Source organism: Asterias rubens, chromosome 2 (assembly GCF_902459465.1).
Source record: "Asterias rubens chromosome 2, eAstRub1.3, whole genome shotgun sequence".
In the NCBI taxonomy this organism is placed as follows: domain Eukaryota; kingdom Metazoa; phylum Echinodermata; class Asteroidea; order Forcipulatida; family Asteriidae; genus Asterias; species Asterias rubens.
Window position 1 is genome coordinate 24,554,887 of NC_047063.1, and position 20,297 is coordinate 24,575,183.

At 38.2% G+C, this 20,297-nt stretch overlaps 1 protein-coding gene across 4 annotated transcripts in view; it reads left to right on the forward strand.

The window, feature by feature from the left end:
• The window catches only part of LOC117305016 (MAP kinase-activated protein kinase 2-like), a 39,702-nt gene that overhangs the window by 1,800 nt on the left and 17,605 nt on the right, over positions 1 to 20,297 (forward strand). For 3 of the 4 annotated variants that reach the window (XM_033789714.1, XM_033789730.1, XM_033789723.1), the window contains one exon: positions 6,005 to 6,209. In XM_033789714.1, the coding sequence (XP_033645605.1) occupies positions 6,005 to 6,209 (205 nt within the window). Of the gene's footprint in view, positions 1 to 4,442; positions 4,883 to 6,004; positions 6,210 to 20,297 lie in introns of those variants that run through there. The other variant, XM_033789706.1, reaches the window with a different exon arrangement.

A 20,297-nucleotide genomic window follows, 5' to 3' on the forward strand; every position in this document is an offset into this window, starting at 1 on the left:
GGTGGAATCGTTCCCTGCTGTTTTGTGTGTCTATCCTTGCAGCTGCCAATGCCAGACAATGCCAGAGTTAATGGCTGCAGGCTACGCATTTTTTTTTTTTTTCACAAGCACTTGTGGGAATGACAAATCATAGCAAACTTGTAAACAAAGAAATTAATCTATTGTTTTTGTTCATCTATTTAACTAAACTTGTTATGTTTCAACCTCATTTGCGGTGTTTCATATCTTTCTCTAACAATGTTCATAAAACCAAGGATGTTTTCCTCGTGTTTGTTTTCCAATGCATTTATTAACCAGATGAAGTATGTTACCCGTTATTATCATTCCTAAAGCATTCTTTAAATTCTCTGCTGAATGTGTCTGTCAACTACAGGCCAGATGCTCCACAGAGGCAACATACCAGTACCTTCAGACCCTTGAAATGTTCCAATAGAAATTTACAATTTCCTCATGCCATAGAGGTGCACCTTACCAAGCAGTCAGTGTCATTGCGTTGCCCTTTCAATAAAGAAGCATCATCATCAGGTCTACAACATGAATTAAAGGCAGTGGACACTATTGGTAATTACTCAAAATAATTTTCAGCATGAAACCTTGGTAACGAGTAATGGGGAGAGGTTAATAAGATAAAACATTGTGAGAAACGGCTCCCTCTGAAGTGACATAGTTTTCGAGAAAGAAGTATTTTTCCATGAATTTAATTTTGAGACCTCAGAATTAGAATCGAGAACTCAAAATCATCTGAAAGCACACAACTTCATGCGACAAGGGTGTATTTTTCTTTCATTAATATCTCGCAACTTCGACGACCAATTGAGCTCAAATTTTCACAGGTTTGTTATTTTATTTTGTGATACACCAAGTGAGAAGACTAGTCTTTGACAATTACCAATAGTGTCCAGTGCCTTTAAAGGGAGTCAATGTGTGGTGAAGAGGTTTTCAACTTGTGGTTTAATCCCAACGAGGCCTAGTTCTTGATAATTTTACCGAGACGAAGTCGAGGTAAATTATAAAGAACCAGGCGGGTTTAAACCAGGCGAGTTGGAAACCGATTCAACACACTTTTATTCCTTTTCTCAAATACCTTTTTTAGTCAAAAACATCATCACTTTTTGGTCAAAAAGTTAAATAAATGCAAAAATCATAATTGTTAAATGATTTCTTTCAACACAACACCCCTCCAGCTATGAAATAGTAAAGCCCTCCGCTGCCCTCGGGTAAACAACTCCTTAAAAGGAAATGCCGGCGCGTATCGCGTGATGTGGCACAACTGTTTCAGCCGTTGCTCTCGACCAATAGGAATGAAGAAACTGTCTTATAAGAACAGGTGCAAGCTTGCGTGTCACGCCCATTTTTCAACACTTTTTACTGGTCATCAACAGAGGTTTATACACACCCACGTGACGCGCTCTCCACCAATAGGAATAGCGAAACTGTCTGAGGTATTTATGAATTAAGGTTTAAGTCATACTCATTAACTCATTCAATGTTAGCGTTGTACCAGAATCATGTTTAAGTGCATGTTTGACAGTATATATACATGTACAATATTCATACAATAAGTTTTCCTCATGACAAGGAACCCTCTCGGCTCATGAAAAGATACGTCAGGCATGATACACTGAGGCAACAAAGAAAATTGCCTCAGTGCCCCCCTGTCATTGTCTTGGTGCCCTTAAAATGCTCTGCCCATTAGTAAACAAGTTATACGTTCCTCATCATGTAGGGTGCCCTTTACCAAGGAGAAAATTACTTGGTGCCCTTGTCTTCTAAAAAAACAAAGCATGCAGGCCTAATACGTGACACTTGCCTTATGCCAGGATCAACATGTAGTAAGAGGACAGCAAAATAAAGAAACACAAAGCAGAATTGATATTCAGAACTTTTGATTTCACAAAGAGTTAGGACTAGTCCAAACTAGGAGATATACAAAACATGTGGTTAGTCTCGTCCTTACTCGAGTTAGTCTTATCTATTTGTGAAATCCACCCAGAACTTCTTTATAAACAGTGCTCTTTATAATGAGGGTTGACTTTCATAACAAAGAAACAATTAATTGTTTCACTTATGGTATAGTACATGTAGATGAAACGTACGTAAATATATGTACTAATTGATCCATATATGTTAGCAAGGGGTTCTGCTTGCTCAAGAAACATAATCTGTATTTCATCTGACATTTACCATTCATACAGCTGCTAAAACATGGGATGAGAGAAATTGATGAAATCAACTGCACTTGCGCGGTTATTCCTGGCTTGTTTCTTACGTTAGCAGGTGGAGGTTGTATTAGTGTGCCTCTGGACCTGACGTCTGCTTATAGGGGCCAAACTTGGAGATAGGGACGGAGACTGTTCAGGCAGAGTGATTCATAAAGGCCATTTTCTGCTTTGCATTCTCCCTACGCGTTACTATAGTAACAACAAATAAGATATAACAAATATTTAAAAATACCATTTGATTTTGGTATGGTGCGATATCATCATAGAAGTGACATTAACCATGAGAGAACAATCAAATGGCTCTCATCAGGATTTGAACCCAAGATCCCTGAAACTCTGGGCAGATGCTCTACCAACTGAGCAAATGAGGGACAGCGGTTTACTCCCCCGGGTTTTCCCTAACAACCACCAAGTGTAAGAAACACCAAGTGAGACTGTGTAGCATAAAATGGCATTTGAATCATTTACTCTGCCTGAACAGTCTCTGTCTCTATCTCCAAGTTTGGCCCCTATCAGCTGACGTCAGGTCCAGGGGCACACTAATACAACCTCCACCTGCTAATGTAAAAAAAACCAAGCCTGCAATAGCCGCGCAAGTACAGTTGATTACTTCGATGAGATCAATACGTGGACCCCCTGGTTCCAGCTTAGTAACAATCTTGTGTTAGTAAATAACGTCGAACTCAATGAAGCATCATCACCTGGGTGTGATGACAACATTGCTTACCCCCCCCCCTCTCCCCCTGCCCCTTTCGTCATTGCTTCCTGTGTTGTCCCCTTTCGCTATTACTCAGTAAGGGAGATCGGAATATGTAATTGCTTGATTGAAACCTACAATGTAATGTTAACCTTCATTTAAAGACGCAGTAGGCGCAATTGACAGAAAAATATATTGAATTTTATATGTTTGGTTTTTTATCAAAAACATTTCTTGGTAGGCCTATCTGAGTATTACGCTTGTTCTAATGCTAAATGGCCTAGGGAATTAGTTTCTTCAAAACATGTAATTTTTGTTGAAGTGGTACAAAACTATTCCTACTTGAGATACACACATCAAAAGGAGAAACAATATGATGTGATTGCGTACAGTAGGGGGCCTAAATAACTGAGAAAAACAATTTTTGCTGAATCGCAAACTGTCAACAGAACTGTAACAACCAAAAGGACCTACATGGTACATATTATGTAAATTAACTGTCAAATGACAACGCAACACCATACATGTACAAACTAGGCTGAATTGGCGGCTACAGCTAAGACTATGACTGTTTCTAAGGGTGTTGCTAAGGAAGTCCTATACTTCAATACGTGATCGTGATGACGTCGCAGAAATGTAGCCGTAGCTGTACACTGTTCATTGGCACAGGGCCCTAGTGTCAATTTACCGGTATGTAGCAAAGTAAATGAAAAGAGAGTATGCAGAATGCAGTTTGTAAAAGCTAGGCTGAACAAGTTTAACCGCAGAGGGTTTGAAAAAACGATAAAATCAAGAGTAAAATGACAGCAAAAAAGTATTTAATTTTAAGACGGACTTAAATGGGGGACATCTATGTAAAAAAGGAGCAGTGTGATGCATCAGTGGCAGGTGTCACTTGTCAAGGGGGTCCCTTTGTTTACAATAAAAGTTTGTTTACAATAAAAGTTTGTTTACATCCACACCGCCCTCTATTGAAATCTTTCTGGCAGAGAAACGTTTCATGCATGAATCGTTGCTCAGATTTCTGAGGGTTGGTGTCTGTTCGCTATTGCTGCGGCCAGAGATGAGGTTGGTGCTGTCACCTCGCTTAATAGACCTTTATCACGATGCGGCCATCTTGGTTTTACTCCATTCCAACTCATTGTAACCAAACTGAGGCTGGACGGACGGAATAATAGTCTGGTGCCATGTTTGCGGTATGAATGTTCATTACTGTTATTGGAAACAGGGAACAGGACCTAGATTGTGACAGTGTGATAAAGGTCTATATGCAGGGATTTAACGTTCTTGATGAAAATACCAGGACAGTCTTTTGCTCTTTTCTCAACAATTAGACACTGTACTCAGCTGAAACTTTCACATAAGTGACTTACATTGTACAGTAGGCCTATCCTCCTTTATAATTTTGTAGACACCCAAGCCAAACAGTGCACTTGTAGTGTCTGCCTTACCTAAACAAGGCTAATGGGGAAATGTGCATAACTTGTTTCCACAGCAGAAGCACATATTAGGGCACCACGATAATTGCCGGGTGCCATGTGTTATAATTCAAGCCCTGTCTATATAAATCAGCTTTACATGTACATTGACAAATCACCAATCTGTGACCCTACCTTTAAGGAACCTTAAATGTTGAATCCCCAGTGGGAATCAAAACTAGCTGTCAGTCATTAATTGGCAAGTAGCATTATGACTCAGCTGAGTCAGATTTCAGCTGACTTTGGGTTTCTCGAGATGCAACAAGCAGGTGGGGTTCTCTTCTGGAATGCAAAACACAAGGACAGACTGTGTGTACAGTACAGTACATGCGCAGTAACACACAACAGTGGATCATTAAACAGTTGTAAGAGTAGCTTACAACACTGTATTTTCTAAAGTCAAATTTATGCCACGAGAACTTTTACCCTAAAATGGCCGGAGAGGGTAATTCGATCAAAGTCCCCTTGGCAGTGACCCTGACTGGGTAAGTTTTGACCTCTTGACAACTGGTCACCAGTGTAGACTCAAGGATTTTGCTTGGTAGAAAGTGCACTACACAAGCACAGCATAATGTATGAACTGTGCACAGATGTACTTTTGTGCTGGTACATGTAGGTTTTTATTTATATTTTAATTTTTTGCTGGCAGTCTGTTTGACTGTAATCATATGAGTTGAAGGTTTTGTTACTTGCTCTCAATTGTACAAGGGTGTTAAAAATGCACCATGTCCTCTGTGTGTTCACATAAAATGTATCTGGGGGAAGGGATGCCATATGAAACATGAACAAGTTGTTTGGAGAAAGAAAGTTTGATTTCTTACAAATTTGACATTTGACAACACGAATCCACTGCAAAACATGCATGTTTGTCCACCACTGTACATGTAAATGTAACATGTTTAAAACATTCCATTTATTGCACATTACATCATGACGCATTCATGCATGCTTTACAGTCTAGCTACGCGTTTGTTCACAGTCACAGAATGTACCAGAACAGTGTACATTAGATGTATTACATAAAAGTTTCAAAAAGTACATACAACCATTCGTATCATTTCATGCAGTCACATCTGTGTACTGTACAATCTTATTTCATACGCGTGTACACTGTACACCAAAGCTGACACCCTCAAAGTTATTGTTTCCCCCCACTAAGACAGAAACAAAGACAAAGACACAGTACTACAAATAATAAAATCCTGATGAAAACAGCACATTTTAAAACAAAGAAGTTCTGTTGAAACGCACCATACAAATTTTTCTTATCTGAGCTTGAGTATCAAAAGATTGACCATTTGACATAAAGGCATAAAAGGTAAAGAACGAGTTAAAACAAGAAGGTAACATGCCTTATGGTTGTAATATACATAAATTTACTTAAATTTTATAAGTTAATAATACATGTAGATCGCCGATTTTATATATACAGGTATGTATCTTTAATTTCCACTATCGTATGTTTATGTAGTGCATGCAGTGTAAAATAGACGCCCTTGTTCTTATTACAGAGTAATCGTAACCTCAGTCCGGGTTATTTGTCATCCATCAATGATTTTAATTTCTTTTTTTTCCCTGGGTGGTCCGCTGGATCTTTTTTTTTATAGAGATAAAGCCAAAGGCAAGAACAACAATCGCTCACAGAACATGATGGGGGACAACCAGTCAACACAGTCTGGGATGTCGTTTGCGCCCAAGAAGCATGCCATCACCGAAGACTACGAAATCAGTAAGAAGGTTCTTGGTCTTGGGATCAACGGCAAGGTCTTGGAGTGCTGCAATAAACAGACCAGACAGAAGTACGCGTTAAAGGTGAGTACATTGGTGGCGAGGGGGGGACGGGAAATGTTAGCCTTACCCTAGATGTGGGCACTTTATACCCCCATCACACTTAACTCGTTCTCACTATGTTCTGAAAAAATGTAGTCTTGGTGCAAGACGCTAGGAATGTGTGCGGCGAGAAGGGAGCAAACAGGTGAACCTGTGAAAATGTGAGCTCAATCGGTCATCGAAGTTGCGAGATAATAATGAACGAAAAAACACCCTTGTCACATGAAGTTGTGTGCTTTCAGACGCTTGATTTCGAGACCTCAAATGCTAAATCTGAGGTCTCAAAATCAAATTCGTGGAAAATTACTTCTTTCTCGAAAAGTACTCGACCTCAGAGGGAGCCGTTTCTTACAATGTTTTATACTACCAACCTCTCCCATTATAGCAGAATATCAGGGGACTAAATGCCAAAGTTCAGGCGTGTACAGCTTTATTCCACTGTCTGAGTCAGTTGCTGTTGAGGCATTGCATCATAGCATGAAATGCCTAAATCGGTCCCAGCGATCACCACTGGATGCCAGGGGCTCTTATTGTAGTTGACAGTGACTTTTTTCCTGTTTGTTTGAGGGTCGAATGGTTCATCATATAGTCAGACCAGCATGGTTTCCTGTGACGGATTGACTGTAGTTGTTTGGTCATAGCACTTAGCTACATGTTCCCTGTAAATTGTCAGAAACTGTGCCTTGCCTCTGCAAAACTCCTGACCATACCCCCCCCCCCCCCCCCCCAGGACTAGTTGAACAGAATTCTGACTGGTCCTCAGGTGTTTTAACTGGCATGGTGTTTGGCCAGCGAACCACTGTAAAAGACAGTGCAGGTGATTTCACAAAACTCTAGGATGAATCCTGTCTCGCGTTAGGACGAGTAACCTGTCCTAACTTATAATGGGGTTCAATGCGTCCTACGTCTTTGGATACTCGTCCTAAGTACTAAGATTAATCCTTATAGTTGGGAAGAGTTTGGTGAAATCGACGGGTGGACACCTTTTGGTATTGTCAAAGACCCGTATTCTCACTTAAGTCTAGATTTTACCCAAACAAATTCGGAAAAAAAAGCATTTTTGAGTAAAAGTTGGTAACCTAAATTTGGGGGTGCTGATTCCGAAAATGATGGATACCAAGGCTAATTTACATTATAATAGCACAATAAATCTAGCAGACTTTACATGCAATACTTTGTACATGCATAAATTACTTCCTTCTCAAAAACTACGTTACTTCAGAGGGAGTTGTTTTTCAGAATGTTTTATACTATCAACAACTCTCCATATTGCTCGTTACCAAGTAAGTTTTTATGATAACAACTATTTTGAGTAACTACATGTACCAATGGGAGAACACTGCTGTCAAATTAAGTTCTCCTTTATATATTCCTGAGAGATTATTCATTTAAAAATAGCTCAATGACATCTGTTGGCACATTTACATTTTACCCTTTGTTCACACCTCTAGTCATCTGTATTACAAAACACTATAAGTGCCTAAAGTGGCAAATCCATTCAGGTCATTTGTTTGTCAAGGCAACATTATACATGTATTATAGGTACACTGCACTAGGTCCTACTCTCCTCACATGTCAAATACCATATCTTTATGAAATAAAAACACACAGGAACTTGAGCTCAGGAATGTCAAACATTAGACTTTTCCAAACTTTGTCGGCTTGTTGGACTTCTAATGACTTGGTTCACGCCTAAAGTTAATGAGGGTTCAAGAAGTAATATCTGAGGCCCTATGCTGAGGCACAGCCCATGCTGAAAATGTACTTACATGTACATGCTCTCCTTTGGCAAGGATTAGTAGCAACAGTAAGACTAGTTTGGGGGGGATAGGTAGGTTGGAGACTGTTTGCGACTTTTAACATTTTAATATCACATAAGGAGAACCAAATCTTAGTGTGAAAGACAAAGATGGACTGTTTGCAAACTTAATCTTGCAGGCCTTTGGATATGGGGAGGGGGGGGGTGTTTGCGGATCAAAACAAAAATATTGGTCTAATGTAAATTATGAGCACTGTGCTGCTGTTAATATTTTATCCCGGATATCTGAAAGAAATGTAAACGAAATAAGTCAAAATCAGAAGATCGCCCATGTCTGTGTGTACATCATACAACGTGTGACTCAAGCACGACTGCCAATCAGACATTTACACACCCAGTCGCAGTCGTGTTTGACCATTACGTTAGATAGAGGACACCTTTTGTACTTTCTGTTGTTCCTGTATTGAAGCAATCGCTATTGGTGAGGACCCATGAAAACAAAGAACCGACTAGTGAGGAACTATGTCCCTATTGAAAGATATGTCCTCGGAGAGTAGGCCATACAAACCCACACAGACCCAAATTTAACCCACAAAACCCACAGCATCTATCGTGGTGCCATGTGCTTTTGCTGTGGTGCCCTTTGCAAAGTTCCAATACAAATTTCAGATATCCTCTATGCATGTAGAAGTGCCCCTTACTAAATTGCAGCTGCCCCATCAAGTGCGATAGTTCAGGGCCTGCACACGTGTATGTTGTGATGTACATGTACTGTAATGTATTGGCATACAGGTTCAACAGTGGTGTATATAGTGGAGTGTGAAAGTTGGTGTACACTGTACACTGGACAACACAGGCTCTTTTTGAAACAACGGCTTCGGGTTTGGATTCGGCGTCAGTCTATCCTGGCCCCGCAAGTGATTTGACAATGCTTGTGCCTTGCGTCTATACATTGTTCATACGTGAGGGCTGCAGACGAGAGAAAGGAGCTGAAGCCGAAGCCAAAGTACATAAATATAGGCCTAGTTGCTGAATACAATTACTACTAGGCCTATATTTATGTACAATGTTGTATACAGAGTGTGGGTTCGAATCCCCAGCCGTGACACTTGTGTCCTTAAGCAAGACACTTGACCATTGCTGCGTCCTTCGGATGGGACGTAAAGCCGTTGGTCCCATGTGTTGTGTAACGCATGTAAAAGAACCCAGTGCACTTATCGAAAAGAGAAGGGGTTCGCCCCGGTGGTCCTGGCTGTGGCTGCTTAATGCGCCGTAGCACCTTGAAAACCCTTATAAGGTGCTAACTAATTGGGTCTCAAAATTCATCACTGCAATAACCTATCTTTCTGAAAGTTTGTATATATACTCAGCGCCTTGAGTACCTTGTTTGGTAGATATATACGTGCGCTATATAAGACTTCGATATTATTATTAGGTGTTCGGCCAACAGCCGAACAACTATTGTTATTGTTCTGTTTTTTTTTAGGTGTTCGGCCAACAGCCGAACAACTATTGTTATTGTTCTGTTTTTTTTTTTTGTTTTTTTTTTTCCTCGCGTTCTTCTTTCCCTGCGAACCTTCTCCAGCAATTTTAAACAAAAGTAAAGCTAGTACAAACTTAAAACTTACTATGTACATCGGCAATAGTGAGTAGACGAAACCGCCACTTTTTGGGAATGATGATGTCATTGATGACGTCATGGCAAGGTTTTTAAAGTTGAAAAACGACATTTGCTTTTCGCTGTATCTCAACGAATATTAATGCTATGATGTTCATACTTGGGCATCACATAGATAAAGACTTGGACAACATTTGAAAAGTTAACGCCAAAATCGTATGACCTCATCTTCCGGTCGTACCGGAAGGTTAAACTCTGCCTTTGTGTTTTTTGTGTTTTTTTTGTAAAAAAAGACAATTTGTTGTCATAACTCAAGATTGATATGGAATTTAACATTGAAACTCATCAGACAATTGAACCTTAATAATAAGACCACACAAACTTAATGATGTCATGATGACGTCATCAGGTTTTGAATTACAACAAATCAAAGTTAAATATTTTAAAGAAATCATAACTCCTGAACCACATGGTGGATTTTGACAATCTACATATCATCGGACAGGTCGATCAAACTTCAAAAAACGCTACACACAAAATGACCCCATTTGACCTTGACTTCCGGTTCAAACCAAAAGTTGAAAAATTTTACAATTTTTGATCTCTAAAACTACGTAACATTTCAACATAAATTTTGCATCCCGTTATAGATGAGTGATCCTGCTCAAACTTTCCCACAGAGATGATACCAATTTGACCTGAAACTCTGGTCGAAATCGGACGATAAAGCCCACGGATGTGTTGACCCGCGTGATAACTGCGTACACTGCAAAAGCGCTTTGGCTGGCCGTTCCGCTCCATTGATCACACCTTTATCAGTCCACGAGGCCTGTGTGTTCTGCTCGGAATAGTGCATCGTTTGACTGTACGCGTGATTTCCATTCATGTTTTGACAAGTCTCAGGTCATTGTACTTACAACGTAGCGCTAGTTTAATGGTGTACCAACATTTTACAATTGAAGTCCGCTCATATTCGGCGTCAAATTGTTTCCCTGTTCGCCCTTCTCATGGCTTAATTATCAAAACGGAATTAAAGACGAAGCTTCGCTGAGATGGCCACCTACTTCAGTGATTCGTATGACTTTTAATTATGTGAGAAAATGCAACCAGAAAAAGACGAACATTGGTTATGTTTTGATCAAACACCGGGAAGCGGATTCGTGACATCGACTCGTGATGGGTGTTTCTATCCGGCACTCACGGCAGTGTTTAGCGCGCTACATGGTAAAGCTTTGTGTACAAATCATTGCTTTTCAAAATAAGTGTTTATTTAATGCCTAACAAAATCTAACGTGCATCCCAGTTATCGTAGTTGTATCTGTACCCGTGTCGTACACTTGCGAAACCGCTGTAATACTTAATAAATAAGTCTTTTACAGTTATTTACTTCACAAGTCTAAAATTAGTAAACTGTTGTTTCGTATAAAGTTTCCCCAAATCCAGTTAACCTTACATCGCTTTAAAAAGTATTAACCTTAGCATTTGTTTTCTGTGCAAAGAAAGATATAAATGTAATAGATTTTCACTTTTACTTTCTGTGAAAATTAAAAAGCTATCAACAATCTGTTCATAGATTTAATTTTCCTCGTGTTCTTCTTAACCTCTGAACCTTCCCAAGCAATTTTAAACAAAAGTAAAGCTTGTACAAACTTAAAACTTACTGTGTACATCGGCAATAGTGAGTAGATGAAACCGCCACTTTTTTGGAATGATGACGACATTAATGACGTCATGACAAGGTTTTTAATGTTGAAAAATTACCATTTGCTTGTTGCTGTATCTCAACGAATATAAAAGCTATGATGTTCATACTTAGGCATCGAATAGATAAAGACTTGGACAACATTTGAAAAGTTAACGCAAAAATCGTACGACGTTAACTTCCGGGTCGTTACCCTGGATCAAAGTTCGCCTCCGTGTTTTTTTTTATAAAAAAAAAACTTTCGAGCTTATCTACGGAATAACTCAAGATTGAGATTGATTTGAACGTTGAAACTCAACAGATAGGTGAACCTTGGTATCAAGACACCACAGACCTAACTATGTCATAATGACGTCATCGGGCATTAAACTACAATAAATCAAAGTTTAAAATTTGTAAAAATCATATGGCGCGCAATTTGGGGGGAATATCCAACGGCGCTCTCTTTGGTCCAACGAAAGAGGGCGCGGTTGGGTATAAAGATTTTAGAAACATTGAGCGCTATGTGCAGAGCGGAAAATCGCAATAGTTGAGTGATAACGTCTCGCACCAAAACCACAACCTTTTTTGAATTGATGACGTCATTGATGAAGTCATTACATTAAATAGCTAGAAAATTTATATCTTGAGAATCACAAATGCTACCAATAAGTTATTTTTATGGTCTTTTCCACGACAAAAGTATTTTGTTAGTGTTTGACCTTGCTTTCGTTTAGAACCGGCTTTTTATCGTGACATACATGTAAGATTTTCAGTTGAAAAACTAAACCTAAAAGTGGCTTTGCATTAACGATCGCATTATGGCACACTTTTCTAAAACATTTTAAGGGGATTCTCAAATCTGTAATGCACATTTAACTATAAAATAACGACACACTATATAAAAAACATCTTTATGGTTCAATGTTTTTGAACCACGTCATCTTGTAACGTCCAACCGAACCCCGTGTTTTTGTAATTAACAAAAAGCACTATGTCTAGTTTATTATTATCAATGCCTTTATCAATCATGGGCTTTGTGTTGGACCATCCTACCATCCAAATGCATGCACAAATGCTGTGGTGTCATGAATGCATACTACTACAATGTAATGCCATCATAAGGTCAAGGTTGCTTGTGTGTTGAAGGGATATGGTCCCTTGTTATGTTTTTTATTAACAGTGGGCCATTCTGTTTGGCAGCTAGGCATGCTGAACTGAAACAAGGTCTTCAGAATGATTTCTACTTATTTTTTGTACATTTTGTGTTGTTCTGGTCAAATAAATAATAATAATAATAATACTTGATGTTTATCTTGGTTATTTTAGCCTATCTGGAGTAATCTGGAGCATTCTATATCATGGTTTTGTAAAATTATAAGAACAAATTTAATATTTATTTTTTGTATATCAGCGGAAATTTGTGCTCCATCAGCTCGACCTGCATGGTGAGAACCTTTGGGTTGATGCAATATTAGTACCAGAATCTTTTCAAGAAGGGAATAAAAGGTAGCGATGAGTTCTTACACGGCCGTTTAAAGCCGGCAGGGTCGAATTGCCGTGTGATAAAGGCCCGAGCCGAAGGTGAGGGCCTTTAGTGCATGACAACGACCCTGCAAGGTTTTAAACGGACGTTTAAGAATGAGTCACTGCTCTTTTATTCCCATTCATAAATGCCCTTTTGTTAAAAAACGTTAAAAGAATACAATTACATACACTTTGACAGTTGAAAATTTGAGGTTTGAAATAATTTTTTCAAAAACTTTGTGAAGAGTCTGTTGCGCGTGGATTCTGTGTACGCGTGCGCGCTTATAAATAGATTACGCGCCTGCGTAATAGCTATGAATTGCGTTCCGCGTGATAATCTTGCGCGCTTGATAGCGGAAGCCAGCTGGTTATAAACACTGGTCATTATCAACCGCTTAAACACCCCCACGTGATGCGCTCTCGACCAATAGGAGTAGAGAAACTGTCTGGTGTATTATGAGTCTACATTTAAACATCAACTATAAGAACCAGCATTGAGACATGTTAAAACTGCAACTGATTCCCTTTTAACATGTTTAACAAAGAAAAAGTAACATGACTTCACCTCTAAAAACAGTTTCTCCTTGAGACAGAATGTTTTATTGAACTTGTGTGTATCACCATGTACTATAGAGTAACTTACTCTATCGTATCATGTAGCGGAAATAAGAACTACGACACTTTATGATGTACAATGTATTATTTATGTGCAAAACAAAATGTATACAGTTCAAACATGTACACTGTATGATGTCACTTGTGCAACTTATATTTCAAATCCAAGACTAATTGCCCAGAAACACTTGTGCTGGTCAGTCAAAAACCATGTATGAAGATAAATCAAATTTAAAATCTGCAAATTTACACTACAATATGTGTAGTGTACACTCATATGTATTGTGTATTCTTGAGTTCTCCTAGGATTTTTGTATGCTCCTTCCATTCCAATACGTGTATCCAGTATTATACTATTAGAGCTGAACACAAAATTGCCAAATGACATCCGGGACTAACCGTTCTTATGAAACTAAATTAACTCACGTCCATTTATAGCCCGAGTTTTTTAGCCCAAGGTTTGTAATGATTTCCCGTCATGCCCAAAGCTGATTGTATCTGCTTGTTTTGGGGGGTTTAGTTATAAATCGTGATGGCATTATTAATATTTCAATCATAAGGTTCTTGGCGATGCGTGACTTTGATATAGTTCAGATTAGATTTTTTTAAATGTCAAGGAAACTGTTTGTTTGAGTTCAATTGAAGAGGGATAAAAACTCTTGTAATGGCTCATTTTGAATTAAAAAAACCAAACATGAAACCCTGATTAGTTGTTTTAATCAAATTCAAATAGGAGGTACCTTGTTCACATGGTACTTTTTAAAAGTAAACATCTTGCGCTCAAAAGGTATTTAAATTCTTTAAACCCTGTTTCATTGTGTGTGATACACAATAATTTTATGTCAACACTGAAACTATAATGTTGTTTTGAAAGAAGGATTTGTTTTACAAAATGTTTTTTGAAAGGTACTGAAGTAGCTCAGTTACATTATAGAACGGCGGAACATAAATCCAGAGGTCTTTGGTTCCCTCTCAATTTTTCGGTGTTTAAACCCAAATTATTTAAAAAGGTTAAAGACCTTGGACACTATTGGTTATTGTCAAAGACCAGTTTTCTCACTTGGTGCATCTCAACATATGCATAAAATAACAAACCTGTGAAAATTGCGAGATAATAATGAAAGTAAAACACCTTGTCACAAAAGTTGTGTGCTTTCAGATGCTTGATTTTAAGACCTCAAATTCTAAATCTGACGTCTCGAAATCAATTTTGTGGAAAATTATCTCTTTCTCAAAAACTATGTTACGTTGAGGGAGCCATTTCTCACAATGTTTTATACTACCAACAGCTCCCCATTACTCGTTACCAAGTACATGTAAGGTTTTATGTTAATAATTATTTTGATGAATTACCAAAAGAGTCCACTGTCTTTTAATGGTTTGAAGCAAAAATATTATTTTCAATAGATAGGTTCCAAATGGAGATCAATAGATCAATAGTAGAGACTGGTGCTCTAGTTAGTAGCAGTCCCTTTTGGCTAATGTGCCCTTTATTTTGGCTCTTGACCAGATTTCTTGGAAATCTCCCAATTTGGCAAGATTATAATAATAATGGGGCTGCCTAGCAACCTGATAAAAAATGTGCTACAAGGTCCTTTCCACATCCTGGTTGGATTGGAATTATGTACACAAAGCTTTGCTTTTATAAAGGTCAAAATCAGATTAGAACGTATCAATTGAATATGGACCATAACAATAGGTTTTACAAAACATTTTTATATGATGGCTGCTCTTCACACATGTACACGAATTCTGATAAGTAAAACACACTTGTGACATGTACATGTACTAGGGTTGGAGTTAGGGTTAGGGTTAATAAGATATTACACTGGGGATGTTGGAACATAGAGGTGTGCGAACATATGTAAAGGATAAATGGGGGATGTCGGAACACAGGGGTGTTGTAATACATAAGTGTAGGTTTGTCGGAACATACGTGACGTGTAGGGGTGTCGAAACATGTTGGGGTGTCCGAACATCGGTGTCTGAGTTTAGGGGTGTTGAAATAAACATTGGGGTGATGTTGTAACATACATGTAGGCCTACCTACAGACACGTAGGTTTGTTGGAACATAGGGGGTGTCGGAACATCTGCAACAAACAGGGGTGTGTCGGAGGTGTCAGAATTGTAGGGGTTTCAAAATATATATTAGGGGTGGCATAGAGGTATTACCACTTTTTTCAACAATCCGAATGGCTGACTACTTTGAGGATTCTAGCATCCCAATCACATGGAAATTGATTAAATAAGCTAACTCATTAGACATGATAATATCATTATATCAAACGTGTTTTGGTTCTTATGTTCAACTATGTCAGCTTAATTAAAAAAAACAAAAAACTTTGTACACATGTTCATGTACATGCTGTAGTACAATTTGTATCATGATAATTAAGCCTGTATAATTCTTTGTTTTTGACACCTTATCATTAAATGACAATAGGCCTACTCATAGTATTACATTGCTGCATACGGTACAACATGGATTTTTCATGCGCAGGCAGCCATGCATTTTAAACTACTGTACATAGTACATATGTGTACAGCTACTGGCTATGGCATGGATTACCATGTACATGTACATGTACAGTAGGAAGGAACAAGGAAGGATATCAATATATCTTGGTTTTGAAGAATGTTGACTTCAGCTTATAGTGATTTCTGGTAACATGTATTATACCCTACAGTGTAGAATATCATATTGTCGTTTGACCCACTTCACGTCAGATGGCGTAAATTTTTGCAAATTTTTTTCGTAAATGTTTGGCCAGTCATCAGTCAAACAGCTGTTTTTATACATGTACACCTCCCGAACAGTCCATTGCATAGTGTGTGCACAAAAATGCACGACTGAATAAACCATATTGAATATGACGTCAACGTTCAAATATCTGCCCTACACCATGGCGTTTGTGCGCGTGTGCATGTGTGTGTTCATGCATGCGCCGTAGAAACCAAACCGGAATGCTGCGTGCTTCATTGATGTTCGCGTTTGGACGCACATACGGTTTGCCCTACAAGGACAAGATGGCGACTTTCATAGCCAAAAAAAGGGTTTATTCAATAGGGTCTATTCCCTTTGTCTTAAGAGGTACTGGAATTCATGCTAGATCTTCCCTATTTCTGTGTTTTACAATGTATGGTCAAGAATTCCAGACCGTTGTGCTTAAATTGTTATACAAATGTGGCTTTCTATACAAGAGTGGATGTGATGCTCACCATTATCATGTATTCAGTTCAATGGGAGGTGAGTCCGAGCATGGTCTGAGCATTATTCTGAGATTCCAGTCCAGCTTACGGCATACTATTTATAGCCATGGCTTATGACCGAGGTATTGCGATTTACGGTGAGTGCGTGCTCATATTTTCTCACAAGAGAACAACAAATCCCACAACTTATTATGAGAACCATTGTTTTTTCATTTGTCAAGTCAGTGTTTCATTAGGACAATTCAAAGGAAAATGATGACGGCATAAGCTCAAAAAAGATCAGGCAAAAACAACACTGTACATGCATGACATGTAGGTGTGGTAACATTTTTTTTTGAAGGAGTGGCCAACAGTACACTTAGTGCTAAATACTACAAATGATCTAGTATACGTACCATGTACTGTAGATTGTGTAAATAAAATGTGAGAAATGTAAACAAACAATGTATTTATTCATGTTTGTGGTCAATGCTTAATCCTAGGAATGTCTTGTCAAGGGTTACAATTCCCCTTTTTTATGTTTCCACTTCCTTGTTGATCATCATCATTTGATATTTTGTATTGTTTTAACATGAATAACACATACATGTACAAAGGTATACGTTTAGTAATAACTCTTCTAATTATTTGTAATAACATCTTTTGGTTAGAGTTAGAAGCCTTTATTACTGCAGCTTTCCATAGTATTCGATACATTTGATAGCTTTTATGCCCCCAAATTTTGATCTGAGAGCAGGGGCCGATTTCACAAATCAAAACAAAATTTTTAGCCTTCAAGAAAGACTCTGACTAGGGTCGAAACGTCAGGCCATTAACCATTTTTAGCAATAAAATTCATCGCAAGACAAATTTTCAGTATCACCATAGTGATTTGTGTTGTGACATCACACTTTATTTTAGCAACTACAATTGATTTGCAGTTAAGATCAATGTTACATGTACATGTAGATCTTTTTGAAATCGACCCAGAACACTTCTGAGATTGTGTATTGCTAACGAGGATTATTGTTTTGCTCCAGATCTTCGGCGATATCTTAAAAACGCTACCCTTCTGAAATGAAATTTTCACAAATGTTAGATTTATTGTATACATTGAACATTGTATAAACTTTTATAGATGATGAAAACAATCGAACGGTTTCAAATTGGGAACAGCGCAATGGAAAGTCTATTCAAGCCTACGCAGGTTCATACGTTTAAATATAGGTCAGTCCTTGCACTCAATAAAACAGTCCTTTTTTTTGTGGACTATAATGCCTGGAATGATTTTTCTCCTCTTAAAAAAAACAACCCCACACAAACCCAATGATGTGCAGTGAAATAACATTACATGTTGTGGTGTACATTGCCTTCTTGCCCCTTGGTCTTTGCCTTGGTGCCCTTGAAATGTTCTAGTAGAAATTTAGAATTGCCTCAAAGGATCCCTTTACGAAAGGGAAAATGTCTAGGTGCCCTTGCCCTTTCAAAAGCGACACGAAGCATACAGGCCTGAATGTCATATGTATACGTACATGTAATGGCAATCAACTTTTGTTTTGAAGCCTACAGGAGCTTTCGATTGTATGAAACATTTTGAGAAACATTTTCCCTCAAAATAATAATAATAATAACCGTATTTATAACGCGCCTTTTGCCTAAGGATACAAAGCGCCAGGTATTATTACTGCAAGGAGTGGGGCGAATTTTTAGATATAAGACCTAATCCTTAAGCACCATGTAATGGTTGACGATGTGCTGTGGCGCAATATGCTGCCAATCCAGCCAGGAACACCGGAGCGAACCCCTTCTCTTTTCTATAAGTGTACTGGGTTCTTTTACATGCGTTTATACAACACATGGGACCAACGGCTTTACATCCCATCCGAAGAACGAAGCAATGGTTGTGTGTCTTGCTTAAGGATGTGTTGGTACACGTAGATTACACTTGTATGACAAAAAAATTGTTTTTTATTGCCCCAAAAATTTAATCAGAGACAGTAATGCTTCTCAGATTGTATGATTGTTCTTCCTGCATTGACATATTCATGCTAGACTTCAGCGATACATTGTTCTCAAAAACAGGACAACTTTTTAAAATGAAATGGTCACAGGTTTTCATTTACATGTAGTTTTATTGTATGTAGTATAGGACCGAAACAATTGAACAGTTCCAAAAAACAAAGGTATATTTCCCTTTAAAGCCATTGGACACTTTCGGTAAACAGTATTTTCCAAAGGTCCACACTTGCGTGTATCACAACTTATAACGAACCTGTGAAAATTTAGGCTCAATCGGTCATCGGAGTTTGGAGAAAATAACGGGAAAACCCACCCTTGTTTCCGCATGTTTCGCCGTGTCATGACATGTGTTTAAAATAAATCTGTAATTCTCGATATCGAGAATTGATAATTGTTTTAATGTTTTCTTAAAAAGTAAAGCATTTAATGGAATAATAAATTATTTCAAGAGAAGTCTTTCACCATATTACCTCTGTAAACCCTGTAGGTTATTTGTAAATCTTTGAACTTTTTTTTTGTTCTGTTCTGAAAGTGTCCAATGGCTTTAACCTGCAATGAACATGTGCCCATGTTATTATATGTTTTAGTACTCAAAGGTGAAATGGAGCAAGTCCAGACAGTATTGAACAAATTGCTTGTAAAGTCAGCAACAAACGCTTGGGGCTTAAAAACACATTGGGTTGAAATGGTCAAGGATTCTTCTGAAGTGTTTGGAATGTGCTGGGAGGTTTCAAGTGTTAACCAGGGCCCAATTTCATCAAGCTGTTTAACGCAAAATATGAGCGGACGATAGCTTGGCTGGTTACCTGTTTCTGCTAAGCAAATTTTGTCTGTGCTTAGTAAGATTTTTGCTTTACAGGCTTAATATGAAATTGAGCCCATCGCCAAAAAAACATAGAGTTGCTTAGATGTGGAAAGTACTGCCTAACAATGGTCTGCTAAGCAGAAATTAGCAGGATACCAGTCACAAATTGTACATGTGACATGATAGTTTGGCTGCTTACCTCATTCTGGTAACTCTACATTTTTTGTGCTAAGCTACTTTTGGGGGCTTTAGCAGCTCTATGAAACTGGGTCCTGGTCTGTTCCCCTTAGGCAATTACATGTATACTGTTTGGGAAGGTACACATTTGGTAATTACGCAAAACAAATATTAACTTAAAAACTGAATTGGTAACTAGCATTGGAGAGCTGTTGATAATATAAAACATTGTTAGAAACAGCTCCCTCTGAAGTAGCATAGATTTTAAATAGAGGTAATTTCTCACTAAAATAATAAAAGACTTCTAGCTAGAAGTCTTTTGTTCCTATCTAAAACTTTGAAAGCACATAAATTCATCCAACTAGGTGTTTTTTCTTTCATAATTTTCTCCCAATCCGATGACAGATGACCAATTGAGCTCAAATTTTCACAGGTTTGTTATTTAATGCATTTGTTGAGATACACCAAGTGAGAAGACTGGTTTTTAACAATTACCAATAGTATACCTTCCCTTAAAGCCATAGGGTGTTTAGGCACCTTTTGACTGCCATCTTTTTTATTTTTCACACCATACATTAAAGGCTGTTTCCGAATGAACGGTTGAGGCTTGATCCTCACGTGAACATATGTTGAAAATAGGATGCCAGGGCTCTCATTTGGTGACTCAGCAACCAGAACT